This window comes from Perca fluviatilis, chromosome 1 (assembly GCF_010015445.1).
Source record: "Perca fluviatilis chromosome 1, GENO_Pfluv_1.0, whole genome shotgun sequence".
Classification (NCBI taxonomy): Eukaryota; Metazoa; Chordata; class Actinopteri; order Perciformes; family Percidae; genus Perca; species Perca fluviatilis.
This window is the reverse complement of record NC_053112.1, coordinates 4947426-4973646: the sequence shown is the minus strand read 5'-3', so window position 1 is coordinate 4973646 and position 26221 is coordinate 4947426. Positions and strand designations below refer to the sequence as shown.

At 41.7% G+C, this 26221-nt stretch overlaps 1 protein-coding gene across 1 annotated transcript; it reads right to left on the bottom strand.

Moving 5' to 3' along the window:
- Positions 1-24534: 24534 nt before the first annotated feature.
- On the bottom strand, positions 24535-25989 carry LOC120563603 (syntaxin-binding protein 6-like). Its single transcript, XM_039807881.1, has one exon. The coding sequence runs from the start codon at positions 25658-25660 to the stop codon at positions 25028-25030; it is 633 nt and encodes a 210-aa protein (XP_039663815.1). The 5' UTR covers positions 25661-25989; the 3' UTR covers positions 24535-25027.
- Positions 25990-26221: the final 232 nt, after the last annotated feature.

The window sequence follows — 26221 nt, the reverse complement described above, 5'->3', positions numbered from 1 at the left end:
TGTGTCCAAGGCAAATTTATAGTGACTCGACCATTAGATGGTGCTGTTAGAATTTTTATTATTAATTAGCCACATCGCGATATATGGGAAACATACTTTGTCTAACTCCTCCTGGGCCGTGAGTCCAATCTGCACGAAAACTTGGATATAAACTCGGTGGAACCTCGTGACTAAACGGTATCAAAAAAATATCAAGTTAGTTATCAAAAGAATTTTGATAGCTAACACAATGCGCAAGTTACAGAGGACCAACTCCCTTTAGGGGGATGTCAAAACAGGAAGTTGCGTATCTTGCCAACATTTATTTCGATTGCCACGAAACATGACATATTTGTTCTCCATAGGGGCTTGGGCATCCATGCCAAATTTTGAGTGAATCGAAACGTCCCTTTTCATTGGTGACGATTTGCAGTGTCCGAGTGCCGCACAAATGCCAGTTCCCCCGACCTGCAAGAGACGAGGGCCCGTTCATCGCTGCTTGTAGCTTTAATTTGGTTTTATGTTGCTTCATGAAGCTTTGAGGTGTTAAAACTAATTAGAAAATATTAATAATTAGACCTGACTCACACATGTTGAATATCAGAATTGGGACATTTTCAGGAGTAGGATCTACAGGAGAGTTTTAGCCAGCTGGACAATAATTTAGATGTTAAATGTCCCCAGAGTCAGATAATAGTAAGTACATTTTCATCTCTGTAAATATACATACTATGGTAAATGTCCATTATCACCACATGACATAAGATATCTGAATGGAATGTTTCATCTATGTTCACTGTAACATGAAAGAAAAGTAAACAACTCCCAGTTTAAGAGTCCCAAAGTCCACATTACTTGTATTATGAATCACAACAAACATACTGTACATCTGGATGTTCTTACCAGAGTCTCTTGAGTTTGCAGTTGGGACTTTTTAGACCGTCAGAGAGCAACTTCAATCCAGCGTCATACAGACAGTTTCCACTCAGTTCTAACTCCTCCAGACCAGATGACTTCGAGCTGAGAACTGATGAAATGGTCTCACAACATCTGTAGGTGAGTTTACAGTATCTTAACCTAAAGGTAAAAACAAAATGAGTGTTAACATTGCAAGCACTTCCCTCTGTTCTCTACACTGAAACACAACCGGAGAGCTGCAGAGCTGTTGGGTTTCTACAGGTTGAATACTTATGACGCTTTCATCGATGCAGCAGCCTCTCCAAAATATCATCTAAACCTTCGTGCAGGCAAGCGGTGTTAAGACCATAAACAAAGAGAGGCGGGCTAACATTAGGCTAAGGCTAACTACTTATCGGCCATCACTTCACTATCACTTTTTAGCAAACAAAATGGATGATCCTCAGCTGCAGATCACCACTCGTAAATGTATTATGGACTGCAACATCATGATTGTCACGGAAACATGGTAACAACAGCACTGTGCAACAGTATCTGTGAATGATGAGCGTGACGCTATGAAAGCGAGACACACAAGTGTAGATGACGTTACCTACCCACGCGGTAACTAATCACATTCTCTCTCACACACATTGGCCAACTCTGGCAGACTCGCTTTCTCCTCCTTTTCAACATAAAATAATTAAAACAAAAAGTCATAAAATTTGCAGGTCACACAAGTGCGAGTAGTTTTAAAAACTACTCGTACCGTCTCAAAAAATGGTTGGTCACAGTCTGGAGCCCTGCCCCTTAAGAACTTATCTGGAACAACACGTCAACAATGAAATTATGTGTCGACAAATTTTTATAATCAACGTCGTTGATTATGTCGACTAATCGTTGCAGCCCTAGTTGCATGTAGGTCACAGTTTAATTTGGTTCTATGTTGTTTCATGAAGCTTTGAGGTGTAAAAACTAATTAGAAAATATTAATAAATAGACCTGACTCACACATAGTAATAGACTGATTTTATCGGCCGGCCGATATATTGGGCAGATATTTGCGTTTTTACATGTATCGCATCGGCCGATACGCGGCTGCTGCGTTCGCCAATAGTCTTTTCCCAGCATTAATTACAGACAGGCGTCCACAGGCAGCTCTGTGTTGCTGGAGATGCTGCAGTTCACATGCAGACCATGCACTGCCCCTCCACCACTAGCACCATGGCAGTCTTACATTACTAATTAAGCACTTTATTTCAATGGCTACTTTTTAGGTTTGTTTTCTTAAATTATTTAAATGTGTTGACAAAGGACATTTTGTGATGACCTGATTATATCAGTCTTATATGTCAGCAAGCAGTGCATCATCAGGATGTTGATGAAAGCCTTTTACCCTTGCACAGTTAAAAATTAACCTTTGTACTCTTTGTCTTAAAAGTAAGCAGAAGATAATGTTCCTCAGGAAATTTACCATGAAGATCCATTTTCTACAATGCTAGAATATGATGCGTAAATATCTCTCTCACTCTGTTTCTCCCTCTCTCTTTCATGGACTAAAATATAAATTCATAAGTCATATTAACTTCTACTGCTCGCTTTTAATGCAAAGTGTACAATTGTTTGTTTTTGCAAATGACAGTGACTCATTGAATGGTTTCCGTGAAGAGCAGTAGTTGGTAAATGTATATTTTTAGACTATCATTCAGTTGGTCCCCTATTATCTGCCACAGTTTATCTCATGTTTTTTTTTGTATTTTTTTTACAGAGGCACAGTTTCCTTTTTTACATAGCCTTGCTCCCTCGTATATATGGAGAAAGAAAAGACTTAAGAAATTGGACTCTAATATCTAGAAACTATAAAGATAATTAAGTGATAAATATAATGCACACTGTAAACATGAATGTAAGAGAGTGATATTCATCAGTTATTTCCCCCCCAGCAAAATATACGGTCAACAAACATTGGGGTGTCTGCTCCCTGTTGTTAGATGAATGTACAGTAGTCTACACTATATAGTTATTGGTTCAATGAACTAAGACTATAATTAAGTAGGATTGTACAATTAGGATAGGTTTTTATAGGCCTAATTGTACAATTCCCCCAAATTATAGTCCCAGTTTACTGGACAACACAAATTGTGTGCTAAGAATGCCATTTTATTGAATCCTTTATTGTTAAAGAATACAAAAAAATGAATGCACTAAAATAATTCAAGTTGCATTGGTCCACTATAGACACACACATGTACAGCACTTTATATGTTGCCCTTAGTAACTGACTTCATTTAAAACACATTTGGCAAATTTATCTGCCTTTTCTAATTATCTCAACTGTCATAATATATTCACCAAACTTCTAACAATATGCACAGCAGTCTTCATAGAGCAATGTAACAGTAACAACGACTGTCACTTTACTAATTATGAAAAATAATGGTCACAACTTTAAATACTAACAGTACTTAAATGAACAGCAATATGCATCTGTTGTATTTTAATCCAAGCTGATAACAATAGGGTAAACCACTGCTGGGTGATCAGAAAAGGCTCCAGGATTAATAAATCCTGGCTGGTAGCCTGGTCAGGAGCAGGCAAGCGGCACAGAATAAATCTAACTTAGGTGCCTCTGCTTTTGTGAAACCGAGTAAAGGCTAAATTGAGCCAGGATAGCCCTCAGATTCCGAAAACAAATCCAGCGTGGCAGGGTTTATATTTTTATGATGTAAATTGAGGGAGCAAAAGCAGTATTGGCTCTAAATATCGGCTCAAGAAAATCGGCAGCCCATATTGGTCATCGGCTAAGGCTGATGAAATAAAATCTGCATCTGCACTAAAAAATCCATACCGGTCGATCCCTACTCGCACATGTTGAACTTCAAAATTGGGACATTTTCAGGAGTACGGTCAACAGGAGAGTTTTAGCCAGCTGGACACTAATTTAGATGTTAAATGTCCCCAGAAACAGATAATATTATGGATAATTTCATCTCTGTGTGTCCAGTTTAGTTAAGTTGTAGAATGTGTTTAGCTTAGCTTAGCACAAAGAATAGTAGCAGCCTCATTAAAAGTGAAGTATTCCACCTTTCAACATGTTGAATCTTGTTAGCTACATGTAACGTACATCAGACAGACTTGGAGGTGTTGGAGGTGAGGTTTTCTCTTTTGATGGATCTGTGCTAACAGTTTCCCCCTGCTTCTAGTCTTTGTGCTAAGCTAGGAGCTATCTCTGCACAAAGTTAAAACTGATATCCACCTGAAACATCTGACTCGATTAAAGATGCTAAATGTACATTATCACCACATGATATAAGATATCTGAAGGGAATCTTTCATCTATATTCACTGTAACATGAAAGAAAAGTAAACTACTCCCAGTTTAAGTGTCCCAAAGTCCACATTACTTGTATTATTATTATACTGTGCATCTGGATGTTCTTACCGGAGTCTCTGCAGTTTGCTGTTGGGACTTTTTAGACCGTGAGAGAGCAGCTCCACTGCACAGTCAGTCATCAGTTTGTTTCCACTCAGGTCTAACTCCTCCAGACCAGAAGACTTCGAGCTGAGAACTGATGAAATGTTCTCACAACTTCTGAGGCTGAGGATACAGTTCCTTAACCTAAGTTAAAAACAAAGTTAGTGTTAACATTTTGCAAACACTTCCCTCTGTTCTCTACACTTAAACACAACCGGAGAACTGCAGATCTGTTGGGTTTCTCGAGGTTGAATACTTACAAAGCTTTCTTTGATGCTTTGAGCACTGACAGCAGCTTCTCCAGACCTTCCTCTGAACCGTCATATTTCTCCAGGTCAAAGACATCCAGGTCTTCCCCGGAAACGAGCAGCTGAAAGGCCAGAGCTGACCAATGTTCAGGTAAGAGTTTATCAAAATGTCCTGAGCTCTGGTACTTTTGAACTTGCTCTACCAGAGACTGGTCACCCAACTCATTTAAACAGTGAAACAGGTTGATGCTCTTCTTTCTGTTGGACAGATACTTGATCTTCTCATTAATAAACTTTATTGTCTGCTGGTTGCTCTGTGGACATCTTCCTTTGAATCCAACTCGTTTCTGAAGAAGCTCCTGATTTTTATCCTGTGACAGACCGAGCAGGAAGCGCAGGAACAAGTCCCATTGTCCATTATTGCTGTCCAAAGCCATATTCACTGCATTCTGGTGGAGGAGGAAGATGGGACGTTCTGCTTTCTCTGATGGCACTTTCACACTTGTCTGGCTGGAAAGCAGATTTTCTCCACTATCTAAGAAAGTCTCTAACACATACAGAGCTGCCAGAAACTCTTTGTGAAGACCAGATTCTTTTCTTATGATCTGTGTACAAACTCCTGAATTAACTGCAGCTTGTTTCAGATCAATTCCACAACTTTTAAACTCGTTTTCATAGAAGAGTATGTTGCCCTTCTGAAGCTGTTCAAATGCCAGCTTTCCCAATTTCATGATCACATCTTTGTCTGTTTCACCTTCCTGATATTTCTTCAGCTTTGTCTGGATGATCAGGAAGTGTGTGTACATTTCAGTCACAGTCTTGGGCAACTCAGCTTCTTCTGTTTCTGTTAGGAGACTCTGGAGAGCCGTGGCTGAAATCCAACAGAAGACTGGGATGTGGCACATGATGTACAGACTTCTTTGCGACTTTGACTGAAGATGATCAGAGATCTTCTGAGCCATTTCCTTGTCACTAACTTTCTTCTGAAAGTACTCCTCCTTCTGCTTATCATTAAAGCCTCGTACCTCGGTCACCCTTTGGAAGATCTCGAGAGGAATCTTAGCGGCTGCAGCTGGTCTACTTGTGATCCAGACTGAGGCTTTGTGCAGCAGTTTCCCTGAGATTAAGTTGGTCAGCAGGACGTCTAATGTTGTGGTCTTTGTAACATCGCGGCACGTCTCATTGTTGTTGAAGTCCAGAGGTAATTGGCTTTCGTCCAGGCCGTCAAAGATGAACAAAACACTTGATTCGTTGTAGTCTGCCTCTTTCAAATCCTTTACTTCATCAAAATAGTGACCTATTAACGTTAGAAGACTCCAATCCTTATCTTTTATCAAGTTCAACTCTCTGAATGCAAATGGAAATATGAAATCAGTAGTTTGGTTGGCTTTTCCTGTTGCCCAGTCATGAGTGAACTTCTGCACAGCGACAGATTTTCCAATGCCAGCGATTCCCTTCGTCAGAACTCTCTGAGGAGGCTTTTCTTCGTTTGGTAAAGGTTGAAGAATGTCATTGACCTGGATTTTCTCCTCCTCACTCGAACTCCTTTTGCATTCCAAGTTAACCACTTCATGTTCACTATTAACCTCTCCACTGCCTCCTCGTCTGATGTAAAGCTCCGTATAGATCTTGTCCAAAGGATTTGATTCCTCTTCCTTTGTTCCTTCTGACAGATCCTTTGTTGTATTTTCAAGGAAAGATTTTAAGTTATATCTGCACCTTTGAATGTTTCCTGAAAGACGAATGAAATCATAGTTAAATTTTTTGCAAATACTCATTCACGTTAGCAAATACGTATGTCCAAGTGTGCCTTGGTATTTTCATATCCATGTCCAGATTTTCTTGGACGGATATCTGATCCATATACAGTATCTCACAAAAGTGAGTACACCCCTCACATTTTTGTAAATATTTCATTATATCTTTTAATGGGACAACACTGAAGAAATGACACTTTGCTACAATGTAAAGTATTAAGTGTCCAGCTTGTATAACAGTGTAAATGTGCTGTCCTCAAAATAACTCAACACACAGCCATTAATGTCTAAACCGCTGGCAACAAAAGGGAGTACACCCCTAAGTGAAAATGTCCAAATTGGGCCCAAAGAGTTAATATTTTGTGTGACCACCATTATTTTCCATCACTGCCTTAATGACGACATCACGGAGCTGGTGGATGTTAGAGACCTTGCGCTCTTCCATCTTTTGCTTGAGGATGCCCCACAGATGCTCAATAGGTTTTAGATCTGGAGACATGCTTGGCCAGTCCATCACCTTTACCCTCATCTTCTTTATCAAAGGCATGGGTCGTCTTGGAGGTGTGTTTGGGGTCGTTATCATGTTGGAATACTGCCCTGGTGGGCAAGACACACTTGTCTTTGTACTCCTCACCTGGTTGCCACCACACACGCTTGACACCATCTGAGCCAAATAAGTTTATCTTGGTCTCATCAAACCACAGGACATGGTTCCAGTAATCCATGTCCTTAGTCTGCTGGTCTTCAGCAAACTGTTTGCGGGCTTTCTTGTGCATCTTCTTTAGAAGAGGCTTCCTTCTACACCCCTCACTAAAATGTGAGGGGTGTACTCACTTTGTGAGATACTGTATATGCAAGTAACCCTAAATAACTGTCATTCATTTTAGATCATTACACCAACAAGATTCTCAGATGCTGGAAGGCTAACAAGATTCATGTTAGCAAACAAAACATGTGAAGTATAAGATGGACAGACAACAGAGAAGAAAAATATTTTAGCTTCAACAATGTAATCTCCACAAAACTGTATAATAATTCAGTCTAGTTATGTTTTAATTGCAGAAGTAAGGTGAAGTTTTTTGTTGTCATTTGATTGTGAAAAATCTGTTAACAAACAATACCTTTGTTTTTGGGAGAAGCAGCTTTCGTCTCGTCTGTCCTGTCAGGAGACGAGGCTGAAACACAAACATGCAACCGCTCTTAAGAAATGTCGGTGTTACATTTTAATCCGGTATACATTAAAAAAAATGTTGTGTTTTATTTGAGGGGAAACTTCAGGGGAAACATTTACCATATCTGTTGTTGATGATCGTTAGATCCCTTCCCACAGCGGAACCGCTTATCTGAGGGTTGCTGACGAGACCTCCGTCCTGGGCGATGACTGATGGGCTTCTTGCTCCCCTCTGATCTTCAGCTGGTTGAGAATAGACAAAATAATCAGGAACCACAACTCATCAACTCATCAACTGCTATGAAGAGGTTCAGAGACTCTGTTTTGTTGGAGCTGATTTGGCGAAAACCTGAAAAATCAAGAATAAATAAAGCTGGGTAGAAATAAATGTTGCCTTGCATACGTGGTTCCCAGCCCCCTCAGGCTTGGACCCCTAAAAATCAAAATGAGAAGCAGAGCTGTCAGCTGAAGGATAAGGTGGTGATGGAGGCTGATGGACAGTTTAGGCAGAGTAAGGCCTCTTTTACACTGGCTGTGTGGCGTGAGTGTGTCAGCTGCGTGGCGTGTCCATTTTTATTTCTTCTTTTATTCCCATGGTAACAGGTTAGAGCTTGCACACTGCCTGCGTGACGCATGTCTCGAGCTGCAGTGAAAAAGTGTGCATGCTAGAAATAGGACCGACGCCCATTTTTCCCACGAGACGCAAGCGTGTTGGAAGCGTTTCCAGTCAAAATAGAATAGGAAAAGATGTTTATATCTTATTTTGACACAAATACATATTAATAAATGACATTTTGATGTTTGAAAGTCTTGAGGTTTTGACATAAATGCAGATAGATAAATGTCATTTAAAAAATAATAAATAATTATCAATTGTTAAATATTGCACCTGTCAATACAGAACAAAATATTCTGTAGCCTATTTTGCCGTCAATACTGCCAATGTTTTTGCTGTTATCAAATCCGTTATGGTTGAAGAACATGCTATTATTTCATTTTATCAATGGGAAACATACATGTGTACAGACAACACGTTTCTGGTGTGCAAAGACATAGAAAACGCCACACAGCAGCCATGCAACTGACGCGCAACAAACGCCACGCTCACACCACGCAGCCAGGGTGAAAGAGGCCTTTGGCGGTCATGCTTTAGCCATCCTGAGAAAGAAAATAATACCAATTGTATTCTGTCAATAAAAGACTAAAAGGCCCAAAATAATATTTTGTTTCCTCACTGCTGAAAGTCATCTGAAGTGTGAGCCATAACATGGCCGCTGTATGACAGCTGTATTGAGTAACATTGAAGTGTGTATGTTTCATCAGAGGCTGGTGTGTATACAGCCTGTGAGCCATCATCTTACCACGCTGTGATGTTCCTGGATCCTCAGACCCGGTAATCCAACCAAACGGAAACCAGTTTCTGCATTTCTTCACCTCGATGCTCTCACTGTAGAAGAATAAACATCACACAGGTAAGGAGCTGAAGTCAGAAAGTGATTTTATATCATAAAGCATCTTTCCATACAGTTCTCCTGTGCACCCAGTTATTATTAATAAAGGGAAGACAAAGAGCAAGTTAGTCGTTGGACTCGTTCGAGACGACTAGTAAAGTAGACGTTAGCAGGCAGCAGCAGTGGACGATAAGGATGATTTAGATTTTAAATCGAAATCGACCGAAATTAAGTCACAATCAAGAATTTTTAATAAGAAAATGTCGATTCTGCCACGCCCCCATGCGACGTCCGGTCAGCTTGACAAGCGAAAAAGAAAACACACACGTGTAGCCTGCTCGTGGCAGACAGTAAAATGAAGCCCATTTCCTGATTGATTCTACCACCACTCCAGTGGAGGCGCTGATGAGCTAGATTACTACACACACACACAGTAGCAGAAGAAGACCAGCTACACACAACGGAGCATACGAGCCAGTGTTGCCAACTTGCAAATTTGTCTGGCTACTTTCTGTAGAAAAGTCGCCAGTGTTGTCCAGCAAGCATGAAAGGTATTTCTCTCCTGTGGCCGCCAAAACAGTCCCCTCTCTCTTCTGTTCTGTGACTGAGGAGCAGCCCCTCCCCTCTCTCTTCATGTGCAGCAGCGCGGTGCACAGTGTGCAGGCAGGTAGAAGGGGAGAAGGGACAGGGTGCGGGGGCAGGTGTAGGTAGGAGAGACAGCGGGACACTGCTGAGCTGGCCTGGCCCTGGGCAAGCCAGCCTTCTTTGAGAATTCTTTATAGATCTTTCTCCCTGCCTTTGTAGAATTTCCTTTTTTATTTCAAAGATAGGCTACCTAAGTAATAATTATGAAGGTAAAATAAATTCCTGTATTGAATTTGTGATTATTTGGCTAAAGATTTATTTTTCTTTCTATCTACCTTTGGAAATAGTTTGTTAAGACACTCAATTTTTGAGAGAAAACTATGGACATGGCTGGTTTATTGTTTTTTGTTTGTTTTGTTGTGAACTTGAATGTCATCTTCTGTGAAGAAGAATGCAGTTATAAAAGAGAAACTAGATGGCAGGTTATTTTGCTTAAGTTTCCACCTGACTGAAAATATAAGTTATTGTTACATTACGTTTTTAATAAATCAGTGTTTCCCACACATATGTGTGGCGGTGCGCCTCACTATCAACACCGGCCGCCGCACTTTGTGTTTCGTTATTTTTTTTTAAACGCTATTTTAAAATACGTTCTTCTGCATTTCCTTTCCCTGCTCTCCTCCGTCTCTATAGCTACGTTCACACCGCAAGTCTTAATGCCTGATTCTGATTCTTTGTTTGGCTGTTCACATGACCTCTTAAAATGTGGCCTATATCAGATTCCAGTGTGAACTGTTTGCAGTATCGAACTGACCCGCATGCGCAAACGAACAATAACAATCACATCAGACGCAGCAGCTGTTGCACTAAAGTTATGGATTTTAGTTAGGGAAATAAGCATTTTCACTTATATTTCTAAATGTTTGTGTAATGGCAGCCGTAACATTAATGAGCAGGTGCTGAGGAGGAGAAGAATGAAGAGAAAGAGAGACACATTGGATATTTTGGCCTATGGCTGCAAATTCACTACAGAGGTAGGTGTGTGTGTGTGTGTGTGTGCGCTACAAGCCTCCACCAGAGTTTCCTCTGGCTTCGCCCTGCCCACCCTACCATCTTTCGGGTCCAATCGCACGCTCCATCTCACCTCAGCCGCCCCGCGCCAGCCCTCACTCCACGGGGCGATCCTCGCGCGCGTCCGTGTGGGCCGTGTTTCAAGACGGTTCGGTGGGTTGCCGACATCGCCGCACACCCCAGACGCCTTTTATGTGAACCGATCCCCGCCCTGGCGAAGCGGTTGGGGTGCACTGAGGACAGTCCACCCCGGGTGACAGCCGCACCGGGAGCAGGGGGCCCCGCCCTCCCCGCGGGGAGAGAGGGCACAGCAAGGGTTATTGAGGTAAAAGTCACATTAAATCCGCCTTGGCTGTTCACACTGCGGCCGCATTGAAAAAAATCGGATCTGGGTCTGATTCAGGACCACATATGGAAGTGGCCTGAATCTGATCTGAAAAAATCAGATCTGGGCTAGATTTGAGTGTTCACACTACGTCTGAAGAAGCCTGACCCTCGGATTTGGGCCACTTTCAATTCAATTCAATTCAATTTTATTTATAGTATCAAATCATAACAAGAGTTATCTCGAGACACTTTACAGATAGAGTAGGTCTAGACCACACTCTATAAATTCCAAAACCCCAACAATTACAGTAATTCCCTCAAGAGCAAGCATTAGCAGTGGCTGTTGCGACAGTGGTGAGGAGAAACTCCCTTTTAGGAAGAAACCTCGGCAGACCCAGACTCTTGGTAGGCGGTGTCTGACGGGGCCGGTTGGGGGGGTGATGAACAGTGGCAAATAATAGTCACATTAAAGATAATGGAACAGTGACTTCGAAGGTCATCGTGGAAGTTCATGTCATAGCAGGGCACATCGTGTCATACGGAGTAGTGCAGTCTCCTATACCGAATCCGGACTACTCTGTGCGTATGAACATCACAGCAGGGCGTTGCGGGATGTAACGTGGCGCTGCAGAGCACGGGTGGATGCGACGGACGCAGCGGGACGCGGCTGGACATTGCAGGGAATTTGGCCTGCAGTCTGAACGTAGCCTATGTCACCTGTGTCTCACTCACATACACACACACACAGCTCCTCCCACCGTGCGGTGTTTTTTTTTTTTAAGACCCGAAACGTCACCTTCCAGGCAACGCGGCAATGGTTATGTTTAAGGTCACGGTGAGGGTTAGCTGCCTGGAAGGCAACGTTGGGGGCTTAAAACACCATCGAGCCCCCCGTGGACACAGCGTCTGTCTCCATCAAGGAGAGAAGACAGCTGGCGAAATTCAAGGTTGGTATCTGTCTCGTGAACACCTTTACACAATCACACATTCACAATCACGACCAGACTCTTAGCAACCAAGCGATTGCGCCCGCTTTAGAAAGTTAACTAGTCGCAAGTTTGCGGTAAAATGCAGTTGGGTTGTCGAGGTCAAAATACTATATGTGGCAGCTGTGAATCAAATACACGTATTAATAATGTTATGTCATGTTTTACTCTTACACTGAATGTTTGCTGCTTCAATCCAGATGAGTATTGAAAAGTATTTTCCGCAACTGAAAAAGGCCCGTGTTGAGGATGAACCGGAGGTATCAGTCTGAAACAGAGCTCAACAGCCCCACCAGTAGAATTAGTCATGTTCTTAATTTGTTTTACAGTATTTTCAGGCTTCAACCAGTGAAAGACAGGGAGAGAAAGAGATAGATTCGTTAGGCATTGAAGTAGGAGATGTGTGCGTCTCCCCCCCCCCGTGGCGACACCCACCAACCGCCACAAGTTGCTTCATAACCTGTGGGAAACACTGTAAATGTTTTAAATTTGACAATGTAGTGTGCAGGGCTGGGACAATTCGTCTACATCATCGATTACGTAAATGCATCGACACAAATAATTTGCGTCGACACGTCACTAAATAAAATAAATCAATAAAACTTGAATTAATTAAAAATGAATTAATGTAATGCGGAACTACTGTTAGATACGCGGGTTCTAGGGGCACCTAATCTGTAGCCCCGCCTTACGTCTGAAGCGAGCCTCTCGTCTCATGAAACTTCAGTCTTCGGGTCTGTTCCAGTAGTACAGGAGAGAGAGTGGTGGATACGACGAGGACTGTGTGTCGGCGTTGTTCAGCAGTTGTTGGGTATGTGAGCGGAAATACATCTAACATGCTAACGCATATCCAACGCTATCACCCAGATGTACCAATCACTGGAACGAGATAAAAAAAACTGTCCAACTTCTCCTCCCTACAGTGCTTAACCAGCCTTTAGATACAAATAATTAAAGTTAAATTAAAGGAAGAACAGCTTGGATGTTAAACAAGAGCTTATTCATTATTTTACCTACTGTTAAAAAAAGCAAATACAGGTTAATCTCTCATACACTAATCTTTTTGCACTTGCTCTGTTTACTTTAAGTTTTTATTTTTGTATTCCTCCTGAAAGTGACTTTATTTTGTGGTTGGATTGATAGCTACATCTGGCTTCAGGTTGCACTACAAATTAATTTTACTTGAACAGTGCAGTGTTAAACAATTTTAATAAATACAGATTTTAACTAGGGCTGGGCGATAGTGAGAAAATCAGAAATCACGATATTCTTGACCAAATACCTCGATATTGAGGCGATATTCTAGGGTTGACAATTGGTGCTTTAACAATCCACAATCTATCCGAACTTGGCCACAATTAACAAAAATAGAGAAACCTTTTTGGCACAACATGAACATATTATAAATAATAAATAAATGGCATTGTGTACAGGCTAATATTCAACAAACTAAAAAGGAATGTAAAGAACAAAGACTTTTTAGGTCAAACTGCATAATGACACAAACCTTTAACAATTAACTTGGTGACTGCCCTGTTGTCAACATTGAACTAATGGAGAACTAACTGAAGTGTAAAGGAATGTACTTGAATTGACCGTTCGCTAAAGCCACGCCCCCTAGTTACTGTTACTACGCCCGTCAAACAATTGAGAACCAGACACATAGCCATGGCTGGGTTGAGCTCCATACCTGTTGGTATAAGTGATTGGTTTTGGAGTAATGCAGCAGACATATCCTCCAAGGCACGACAGAAAGGGCTGCAATATGCAGTGGAGGGATATGTTCAATGACCTCAACCTCTCGCTAAATTATCTGTGTCGATAGCAACATGTGCTTGACAGGCTAACAGCCGGTCTCACGGCAGTTCGTGTAAATGTCCACGTTATTCTTAATCTATTGATACGTGTTCACGGAGACTTTATTCTCGTTTTTTACGTGTAAATGTAACGTTATTTTCTCGGGGAAAGGACGGCGGGAGGTGGCCGAAAAGTTCGCTCCATAAGCCGGGAGGCGCCCGCGAGGCGGCCCGCTGGGGACCCGCTGGATGAGGCGGCCGGGAGGCGGCCGAAAAGGACGCTCCATAAGCCGGGAGGCGCCCGCGAGGCGGCCCGCTGGGGACGCGCCACAATAACGGGATGGCGGAGGTTTGGTTTAGGAATAAACTTACGGGGAAAGGGCGCCTTAAACGCCGGGAGACGTGCCGCGGATTTTCGGCTTTTTATATTACTCCCTAGTCCCTACCATTTTCGTGCTGTGGCCACAAAATACGCTTCACATTTACACGAACTGCCGTGAGTTAGCTCGCTAGCTTTACTTACCTTGGAGCAGACATATGTAGCTATTATTATTAATCTTCGAGGCATTTAGCTGTGAGTGAGGTCTCCCACATTGCTTAATCCATTGTCGGCATCTTTCCGCTTGGGTCTTGGGCTTTGGAAAGGCGAAAAAAAACGACCCCTCCCTCTAAACTTTTGGGGTACCTGGTGTCAGACTTGCAGGTGCCATAGGCGCATCGTTTCACCATCTTGCTGAAATCGCAATGTTTGACGGAGGTCCTTCTCCTTAGTTACAGTTGCTGAGCTAGGATTGGACGAGGACCGTTCGAGGGCGGGGTTTTGCGAACGGTCAATTGCCTTGTTGCTGAAAGGTGCTGTAGAAGTAAAGTTGCCTTTCCTTACAACCTCAGCCTGTCAGTCAGGCGTACCTGTTGTCATGGTTGTGTCTATCTGTGTGTGTGTGTGTGTGTGTGTGTGTGTGTGTGTGTGTGTGTGTGTGTGTGTGTGTGTGTGTGTGTGTGTGTGTGTGTGTGTGTGTGTACCTGTCGTCCTGGTTGCTCCTTTTGGCCAGTTTCCGACCCTGCCAGTCCATCAGACTGGTTCTGGAGGGAGTCTTCTTCGTTAGAGTGCCTCCCACATGAACAACTAACTGAGGAGTGTTGAAGACACTTCCTTCCTGGGCGGTGACTGTTGGGCTTCCTGCTCCCTCTGAGTTTCAGCTGATTGAGAATATACAAAATAATCAGGAAACACTGTTACAGCTAAAGCTTTAATTAGTGATAGACCGATTTTATCGGCCAGCCAATATATCGGGCCGATATTTGCGTTTTAAGCTGTGTATTGGCATCGGCCGATACACGGCTTAAAACGCTGTGTATCAGTGTATTGAGTAAAATTGAAGTGTGTATGTTTCATCAGAGGCTGGTGTGTATACAGCCTGTGAGCCATCATCTTACCACGCTGTGATGTTCCTGGATGTGTCGTAAACCTGTTTCCAATTCTGCATTTCTTCACCCAGCTGCTCTCACTATTGAAGAATAAACATCACACAGGTAAGGAGCTGAAGTCAGAAAGTTCATGTAGCCTCCTTAAATGCCCTACATGTGAACTGGTGTGATCTGAAACAGAAAACCCAAGACCTTTTAAATTTAGTGTTGCTCCATTATTTAGTTGGAGCAACTTACAACAACATCAGTCCCTGCCCTGTCACTGCAAGCGTCTCATGCTTATACATCCCTTAGTGCATTCATGTGTTTTTTTTATTTAGTATCTTTTCTTTTATTGTCCATGCTATTCATGTGGATTTGTTATTTTATCATCCTGTTTATGATGTATGTGAATGTTGTGTGTGATGTCTATAAGGGAAGGCAGCTTTATTTGTACAGCACATTTCAGCAACAGGGCAATTCAAAGTGCTTTACATAAAACAGTAAAGAGCAGTTAAAATGATTAAAAAAAATTAAAAACGGATAAAATACGAGAATAGAAGTTACAGTGCAGTATAAGAAATGAACAATTAAGGAGCAGTTTAAAGAAAGGCAACATCAAACAGAAAGGTCTTCAGCCTTGATTTAAAAGAACTGAGTTGCAGCGGAGCTGCAGTTTTCGGGAAGTGTCTTCCAGATATGTGGAGCATAGTAACTAAACGCTGCTTCACCCTGTTTAGTTACTGTCAGCTACTGGGACGGCTTGAATTCCCCCCTGTGGGATCCATGTATGTCTGTCTGTCTGTCTGTCTGTCTGTGCAGAAGTGTTGGTGAGTTTCCTTTGGATATTCTGCCCAATAAACAAGCGACCGTTTTCACTGCGTGACGTGTGTTTACGGTGTTTGGTGCGTTTAATAAAGTGCGGTGTGACGCAAACAGAACAAAAATTAAAATGCAACAATGTTGCAACTTCGGCCCCGAATTGCGCCGAGTCCACCGAAGGAGCAACAAAGTCGCAGCAGACAGTCGCTCAGCAGCGGAAGTTGTGTTTATCTGAACCTTAATAACTGCATACCGTAATAACAGCTCCGTTAGCATTAAGCAGTTAGTGTTTACCTGGACCTTAATAACTGCATAATAACAGCTCCGTTAGCATTAAGCAGTTAGTGTTTACCTGGACCTTAATAACTAAATAATAACAGCTCCGTTAGCATTAAGCCGTTAGCGTTTACCTGGACCTTAATAACTACATAATACCAGCTCCGTTAGCATTAAGCAGTTAGTGTTTACCTGGACCTTAATAACTGCATAATAACAGCTCCGTTAGCATTAAGCCGTTAGTGTTTACCTGAGTGTGTGCGGGTTTACCTGGAGCTCCCCCTCCTCCAGATGTCAGTACCCGATCCGTTCCACCTGCACAATCCGTTCTGCGCATGTGCAAGATCACACGTATGCCATGACGTAGGCGCAGATGATAATGCTGCGTTCATTCCACCACCACCTTGGAATAACGGCACCGCTTCCACCTGCACGATCCGTTCTGCGCATGCGCAAGATGTTCACACGCTAGCCTCCAGCTAACGTTAGTTAGCTAATAGCTAATTCGGCGGACCGCTAGGTGATTATAGCGGTCTGCCGTTAGCCTCCCCCGGGAAGCTGACGTTAGTTTAGCTAACGGTTAATTCGGCGGACCGCTAGGTGATTATAGCGGTCTGCCGTTAGCCTCCACCGGGAAGCTAACGTTAGTTTAGCTAACGGTTAATTTGGCTAACCGCTAGCTGATTGCAGCGGTCTGCCGTTAGCCTCCACAGTTAAGCTAACGTTAGTTTAGCTAACAGCTAATTCGGCTAACCGCTAGCTGAGACAGCATGTAGCTAAACTTTAAAAGACCCTCAAAATAAAACTTGAAAATAAACGTTAACATATATAACAGCTGTTACGTCAGTTCTACTTTACTTGTGCTCATTTAAAATACAATCACTCAATACTTGTCTTTATTGTTATTACTGTAATGTCTTAATTTAGCTGTAGCTTGCTTTTCCCATTAAGTTTAACTTAACGTTATTTTAGACTGAATCTAGCTGCAGAAACAACGTAACCAGTGGGGCGGTGCCTGTTATTTCGAGGTGGCTTGAACGCAGCATTATCATCTGCGCCTACGTCATGGCATACGTGTGATCTTGCACATGCGCAGAACGGATTGTGCAGGTGGAACGGATCGGGTACTGACACCAGACTCACTAGTAGGCTTCTTCTTCTTCTTCTTCTTTTAGTCTCACTAGTAGGCTCCACAGCTAACAGATCTTAATAATACATCTGTCGGTACACGATCCGTTCTGCCTGCACGATCCGTTCTGCACATGCGCGATCCGTTCTGCACATGCGCAAAATGGTCGCGCATGCGCTGTTGTACGAGGATTTACGACACTGCACGATCTGTTCCACGCTTCCGGTCGACAGCCAAGCTAACGTTAGTTACGCTTCCGGTCGACAGCCAAGCTAACGTTAGTTTAGCTAACAGCTAATTCGGCTAACCGCTAGCTGTTTTTTTTTTATTGACAAAAAGCACCAACATACAAAACTCTCGTTGGGGAAAGATATACATGCTTACATACAATACAAATGTTGTCAATGTACAAGAAAAATTACCTGAGAAAAGAAACAACGAAGAACAAAACAAAGAGGGGGAGCTGCCTAAAATATACAAGTCAAAAGCAAAAAGGCTAGAGAAAGTAAAATTAACATTTAGAGCGGTACACAAGGAGACTAATCAAAACAGTAATTTCCTAGATATGTCACTACACATTTTCCTTGCAATCTTAGTAGATTTGATCTTTTTCAGTGAGGAAAAAAACAATTTAAAGTCATTTATAAACCAAACAAAGGAAGGCTTAGAAGATCTCCACTTACTGCAATGAATATGATATTTACCCATTAGAATAATCATGTTGACTAAGTCTGATATTGATGAATCTATATTATCCATATAAAAGAGGATGTGTGGCAAGGTCAGAGTAGGGATATTATCCATCTTAAGGGACAGCCAATTATGTATCTCAGACCAGAAGCTGTTGGACACAGGGCAAAAAAAGAACATGTGATCCAGAGTTTCATCAGCCACCTCACAAAAAAAACAAGGGTCAACATCAAATTTGAATCTTCTCTTAAGAAAGTCAGCGACCGGATATATCTTGTAGATTATTTTAAGGTGAGTCTCTTTGACTTTTGGGGAAACAGGCCATTTAATGAATTTAAAATGTGCTTTTTCTATGGACAAAGCGTCCATGTTTGGAACCTGTACACACAATCCTCTGTTATATCCAAAAACTAATTTAGATTTCAAAGCATCACTAATATATTTATTATTACATTTATTGTCAAATAAAGTACAATCATTAATGACTAAATTTGGTAAAGTTGGTAAGGGTCTTGATCTTGCATATAACAATATGTTTTGAATTAACTGTAATAATGGTACAGGTATTGCTTTACAGATCTTATTATATTCTCTATATGTACAGTTTAGATTATATTTGTCTAAAAAAGCTTTATATTCCAAAAAGTTACCATTATCATCTATAATATCATTCACAAATACAATGCCCTTTTCATACCAATCATACCTGAACAATGATTTCCTATTGCTTATAATGACCCTATTGTTCCATAAGGTAGATCCATGTGGAGAAAAGTTATGGGTAAATATCATTTTCCAATATTGGAGAACTTGTTTGTGGAAGTTTGACAACTTAACAGGAATTTTGGTCACCTCAAAATCACATTGCAGAAGAAAATCAAGCCCTCCTACTTTCTTAAATAGATGTCTGGGTATGTGAAACCACATAGAATCTGGTTGTGATAGATATGTTTTCAACCAGTTAATCTTAAAGGTCCCAAACATTGATTCAAAGTCCAGTGCTTTAATACCACCCATATCATACTCTTTAACCAGCTGTGATTTCTTAATATAATGTGTTTTGTTTTTCCACAGGAATTGGAAAACGATTGAATTGGCTTTCTTAACATTACCGGAAGAAACATATAGGGAGTGACATGGATAAATTACTTTGGAAATACCTTCTGATTTAGACAGAGTGACTCTACCAAAGATAGTGAGATCTCTAGTAAGCCAGCGACTCAAAGATTTCTTCATATCTGTTAAACGGTTAGAAAAATTAACATCTTCCCTTCTAATAGTATTTTTAGATAAAACTATTCCTAGATATTTCACTTCAGCTTTAACCTCAATAGATGAGATGATGGAATCCGTTGATGAGTGAATGGGAAGTAGCTCACATTTTTTAATATTGAGGGTTATCCTGAAGCTTTAGAGAAAATTGATACTGAATCAAGGGCAACATCAACCATGAACTTATTCCTTAAAAGGATTGCTGTGTCGTCTGCAAACTGACTAATTTTAAATTCCTTGTCAAATATTGAGATCCCATGCAAGTTGGGGTTGTGATTAATGAACATTATAAGAGATTGGGTGGCTAGAATAAACAGTTTGGGAGAAATCGGGCATCCCTGCCTAATACCGCGGAGCACTTCAAACCTAGGAGTTATACCAGAATTAAGAGACACAGAACTATATATATTAGTATAAAACATCTTAATTATTTTACAAAAGTTGCTCCCAAAACCTAAAAAATCTAGGATTTCAAATAAAAACCTTTGTTCAACAGTATCAAATGCCTTATAAAAATCAAGAAATAAAATAAAAGCATCAGTGTAAATGAAGTCTCGATAATCAAGCATGTCTAGTAGCAGTCTGGTATGATTATGTATGTTTCTACCCTTCATGAAAGCTGATTGACACTCGTCAATAATATGTGGCAATCCCTCATTCAGACGATTAGCATAAACAAGTGCCAGCAATTTATAATCGTTACATAACAAGGTAATTGGTCTCCAATTATCCAATAAAAGATTATCTTTGTTAGGTTTCGGAATTAGAGTGATGAGACCATGTTTCATAGTGGGAGAAAGATTACCTTTTGAAATACAATCTAAATAGGCATTATAGAGCATTTCCCTGATATCACTCCAGAAGAAGGACAAAAACTCCACGGTTAGCCCATCTATTCCAGGTGATTTCCCCTTGGACATCTGTTGAACTGCCAAGTCTAACTCCTCAATTCTTAGCTTACCTTCCATAAGATGTTTAAAGTTATCTTCTATTGTCTTTTTAGACCCCTGAATCTTATTTAAGAAAAAATAACAATCTTCTTTAGAAAAATGGGATTTATACAAGTTACTATAAAAAGCTTTGATGTTTTCATTTACTTCTTCTTGATTTTCAACAATAACATTGATATTTAACTCGGCTAACCGCTAGCTGAGACAGCATGTAATAACTTTAAAAGACCCTCAAAATAAAACGTAAAAAATAAACGTTAACATATATAACAGCTGTTACGTCAGTTCTACTTTACTTGTGCTCATTTAAAATACAATCACTCAATACTTGTCTTTATTGTTATTACTGTAAAGTCTTAATGTAGCTGTAGTCTGCTTTTGCCATTAAGTTTGACTTAACGTCATTTTAGACTGAAACTAGCTGTCAGCTAGCGGTTAGCCGAATTAGCTGTTAGCTAAACTAACGTTAGCTTCCCGGTGGAGCCGGGCCGTAGGCTAGCGTGGAACAGATCGTGCAGGTCGTAAACAGTAATATCTTGCGCATGTGCAGAACGGATTGTGCAGGCAGAACGGATCGTGTACCGACAACATCCATTAACAATCACACAAATATCCCGCCAGCTACGAGACTTCCGGTTCCGGTTCATTTCGACCCTATTGCCAGGCAACGTTGCCAAGTCAGGGGGCGTTTCCCAATATGTGTTCTTCTCATTTACATATATATTAATGGACCAATAGACCCCGTTGCTCTGGACGGAGACCAGTGAAGGCTATTAGAAGCACTTTTCCGGTGATGGCCAGCTTTACTGAGCAGCCTCCAACTGAAAGAGACAATGTAAATGTGACGTGAGCAACCTGTCTGAAAGTGTGAAGTCTTCTGGTAGCTGTGCCAAGAGAAATCTCAATCATTCCCAATCTTACAGAGACGGAGAGTGTAGGTATATGTAAGGAGATAACATAAGCACAGGCTAATTACTGATCACTAACATGCTAGTTAACATTAGTAATTAAACCTAAACAGCTAACGTAAGTCAAAACTGCCTGCGAGCTTCTCCTGTACTATACGGTAATTCCTCTACTGTGTGACAGTAAGTCTCGTGGTTATGACCCAATCGTTAGCCTATTTTTACAAAAACGTCTGCTACGGAGCCATAACGTGAGGTACAAGGTAATGGAGCCTTTTATACGTTGCTGTGTTTCTTTCGAACTAAACAATGGACAAATCGAGTTTTTAAACGCTTCGGATGTAAAGTTATTCTCAGTCAAGTGACGTAAAAAAAAAATGGCGGTAAGCGGAATGCTAACAGGAGGTGATGGCCAGTTAGCAACAAAATGGCGCCATGATGGCTCGAGTTCTGAAGCGAAGCTTACCCCCTTCTATAGACCCTTTGCAAACACGTGACCACGACCACGTGACGACGCCATGACGGACGGCAGAATCACCGGAAGCACAAGCTAAACTGTGTAGTAGACGAGCGGAAAGTTTCATTCGTTTCAAATAAATAACACTAAATAAACTAATAATAATAATAATAATAATAATAATAATAATAATACTATCTTCTTCTTTATGGCTTCTTCAGACATTGTTTAAATTCACCTACCCTGGTCCCTGCCTTGATCCTGCCGGTAGCTAGCTTGCCCCGCTAGCCGTTAGCCGTTAGCTGCCGTCCGGTGAGTGTAGCCAGCCAGGCTTCTGTGATAATCATCCCAATAACAATCCATGGAGCGGTGGTGGTGTGGCTATGTCTTCCAGTTACCGAAGGCTAGCTTTAGCTTACGCTTGGAGCAGCAAGTTCATCTGCCTGTTGCCCCTCTGTCTGTCTCGTTCTTTCCAACTCTTGTGAGGCTAGTTCTTCGTCTGTATACTCGGATTCAAATAAATAAGGATGACCATATAACTCAAAAGGCTCTTCTGTGTGTTGTATATCTGCTATATTCTCCATAGTTACGTTACTCCAAGCTTCTTCCCTTGTAAACAAATCTGCCCTTCACTCTTCACACACTACGCTCCGATCGGCACACTACTGTTTACCTTTTCTTGCTACAACTAGCAGCTAGCAGCTACTACCGCACTACTGTTTACCTTTTCTTGCTACAACTAGCAGCTAGCAGCTACTACCGCACTACTGTTTACCTTTTCTTGCTACAACTAGCAGCTACTACCGCACTACTGTTTTTTTTTTTTAGGGGGGAATACACTTCAATACGTGACATGACATGTCCTCTGGAGGACATAGCCACACCACCGTGGATTGTTATTGGGATGATTATCACAGAAGCCTGTCTGAATACACTCACAGGACGGCAGCTAGCAGCTAACGGCTATCAGCTAGCAGGGCAAGCTAGCTACAGGCACGCAGGCTACCGTTGTTCACTGGCTGAGCCGATGCAACTCTCTAATGGATGCCTGAACGCATCCCAGCTCTGGGAAATAATTCATCACACGTTAATCCATGCAGTAAAACACGGAGTGTCTATGATCAGTATTAACCACACATAATGTAACATCTAGCCATCGTCTTATCTGTGATTCTATTCGCTGTTGATCGGTGGATATTTCGACAGCTAGCTGGTCGGCTAACCGGGGTAGGAGCTCCGCAGACCTGCATTTAATTCAGTTGTTTGGCCTTTTTGAAGCTAGTTTCCGTGCCATGTCATCTTTAATTTAACCAATATTTTTTGTATGCGTGTTAAGTTAAATGATCAAGGGAACGGCTTACTTTTTGTGATATGTAGGTCAGTGAATAACCGATGATAGTTATGTGGGACCTGTTAGCAGGAACAGCTGGTTAGCACGGCAGCTAGCTGGGTGAGGAAGTTTTATTATTATTATTTACCAGTCATTTAAAACAGAAAGGCAATACATACACATGCTTGTGTTGGTGAGGATTACTCTGCAGATTGTGTATGTGAGAACAAGAACAGCGAACTATAGACAGTATATAAGCAGCGAACACGTTCTCGTTGGACTTGCCGTCCGTCTACAGAATAGCTCTTCCGCCGTCCGTCATCGCGTTCAAAATTCGCGGGAGTAGAGTGTGACGTCACGTGCAAAGGGTCTGTTGACTTGTGTTCTTGTGTCCCTGTGAAACGTCATATCGTGTTGCCAAAGTACTGTCCCAATACACAAGTTCGCATTTCGCCAAGAACAGTTAAAATTCCCGGATGTATTCTTGACACGCCCATTTACCGAGGATATATATATATATTTTTTTTTAAACATTTCTTTATTAAAACAATAAACATCCAAAGTGTTAGAGAGAGGAATAAAAGCACACCAAGAGTTAGGCAACTGGAACGTTTCAGTATGAACTCAACAGTGCTGCAAGAGAAGGTTGTCAGTGCATTGTAACATTGTGAATTATAAAATTCAAACTATGAAAAGAATTAAATACATCTTGATTGTGAGGACGGTATCTTGCCGGTGAGAAAGCCAAGGTTACAGTCAGTGTGAGAGCACTGACAAAAAATAAACTACTACACACTGCTGCTGCTATTTGAGACATTTAGTCAGTAGACACATCTTTATAATGAACGACTCAAATTATACAAAAAGCATAAGGTATGACTGAATGTCTGAATACAGGCAGGAGTCATTTCAAAACATCCCATGTTCATTGGACAAAATAGCTCTACAGACACAAAGATAATAGTACAAAAAGAATTACATGTTTTGCTTTTTTACAATGCAGAAGCTGGTTTACTGAATTTAACATAAATTATACTTTAAAAGCTTATTTTCAAAACAGAGTTCTTCAAATACACTTCCAAAAATGTTGGCAACTGTATTCCATGTAATTTTGGTTGTTGTTGAATGGTAGACAAGTCTAACAGAGGAGTCAAATATTTCACGTTTTTTATATATTGTTTCACACAAACCACTCTATTTAATCTCATGTGCCGTTTATGAAATATGTTGAAAACATTTTGACTAAAACTTGTTTGAAACATTTTGAAATGATGGACACAACAGCAGCCCAAAAGACTGTAATGTCAAAGGAGAAGAAACATTAAATTGAACATAAATACATTTGGATTTATTGATGTTCAGGGGTGGAGTTACTGTAATGTTCTCTACTGATGTCATTAATCCTTACATCTGACATCCCACTTTCCCAAATGTGTTGCCAAAATATTTACCTGGGTACAACCTAAGCATCTGATAAGAAACTTGAGGCAGGTAAGTATGTGTTTGATATTTGTGTGGTATAGTAGCACCGAATCCAAAGTCACACCTGTGAAACCCATGAGAGGGTCCGTAACTCATAAATCTGACTGCATAATCACTGCAGTGCTCATAAATAACTCTCCACAATTAATAACCGTGAGACAAGCTGTTCCTTGTCTTGGAGTGATTGCTGATAATGACTTGTCAGCATGTGTGCTCTCACATTAGTGTCTGCGCATATGAAAAGGGAAAGTGTTTTGAGGGGCAGTGGTTATCAAATACAGTCATGGCCTTTGACTTTTAATTGGCAAACAGAAGCATGAAACACTCTGCTGACAGTCTGAAGTAGCGTTGTTCAGATGTACCTCTCATCCCCCTGCTCAATGCTGCGCCATCAGAAGATGCACCAGAATACAACAACCCAAAACATTGAATGAACATGTTAACATTGTTAACAAATAGTAATCATATTAAATCTTTTAAAAAGAATAAAATGTGGAATCCTTCTCCTGTACAGCGACTGGTGATTGGTGAACCACCCCCAGCCCAGTTGGTTTTGGCAGTGGTCTAACACTTGTGCTTCATGGCAAGCTTCTGTGCTGTAACAGAGAACTGTTCAGCACTGTTCATCATGTCCGCAGTCCTCTCCTCAGCCCGACCTAATCGCTCACCGCGCTCATTCAGAGCCTGGCTGGCCTTCTGTACAGCACTCGTCACACTGTCTGCAGCCGAGTGTAGTATACTGTTACCTCCCAGCAATTTAGACTGACAGTTCACGAAATCTGGTTTCCGTGCTGAGCTGTAGCGCTGGCAGGTGTGGTGAAGAATCTGGATGAAGGTGCACTTCTCCCCTGCTGAACTAGCAACCCACTGGTCAAAAGCGTTTTCGAACATCAGATCAAACTCTGGACAGTCTTTGTTCAGGTCAATGCCGTTGACCTGCCGTAGCTGGTCGAGTGTCCACTGTGACCTTTTCATGAAGGCAGAAGATCCTTGGAACTGCTTCACCTTGGGGATGGATACATGGGATTGTTTCTTATTCGTCACTGAGACACAGATGAAAGTCATGTAGTCTCCTTGACCACCAGTGGCCAGGAAGGGGATCTTCTTCTTGGCCCTCCGCTTCACCGGCACTGCAGCAAGCATCTTCTCATCATGGGGTATGAAGACCTCCTTGTTGATGGCTGACTTGGCACTCATCTCTGAAGTTGGCAGGAGTGAAGCGCTGGCGAACAGTTTAAGTGGAGAGGACGAGATCCAATCCTCCGACGTGTTTCAGTGGTGATTTCCACGTGCGGTCCTCAAATCCTTCGGTTAATTTGTCCAGCTGCTGTCACAGTTCAGCCACTTTGAGCAGCCTCTTCCTTACTGTTAGCTGTCTTAGACTAAACGGTAGCCTTTGGTGTTTACCATCGCGTCGACTCCACTTCCACGACAGTTGTTGGTTTGTGAGCGGCGTGAGGAGAGTATGTTTTCCTTGCTTCCGTTTCTGCGCAGACAGAGACCGTCTGTCTAACTGCGGCTGTGTGTGTGTGTGTGTGTGTGTGTGTGTGTATGTGTGCGTGGGATGGGAAACCAGTAGCAGGTTCCCAGAGAGAGAGAGAGAGAGACACACACACACACACACACACACACACACCTTTACCGAGGATACATCGGTTGGTAACTTGTATGAACTTCGCAGCACCTGTATCCCAGCATTCATTTCGGCATTCAATGATGGTTGGATTTCCAGTACATAGACAGCCCAAAAACGCCATC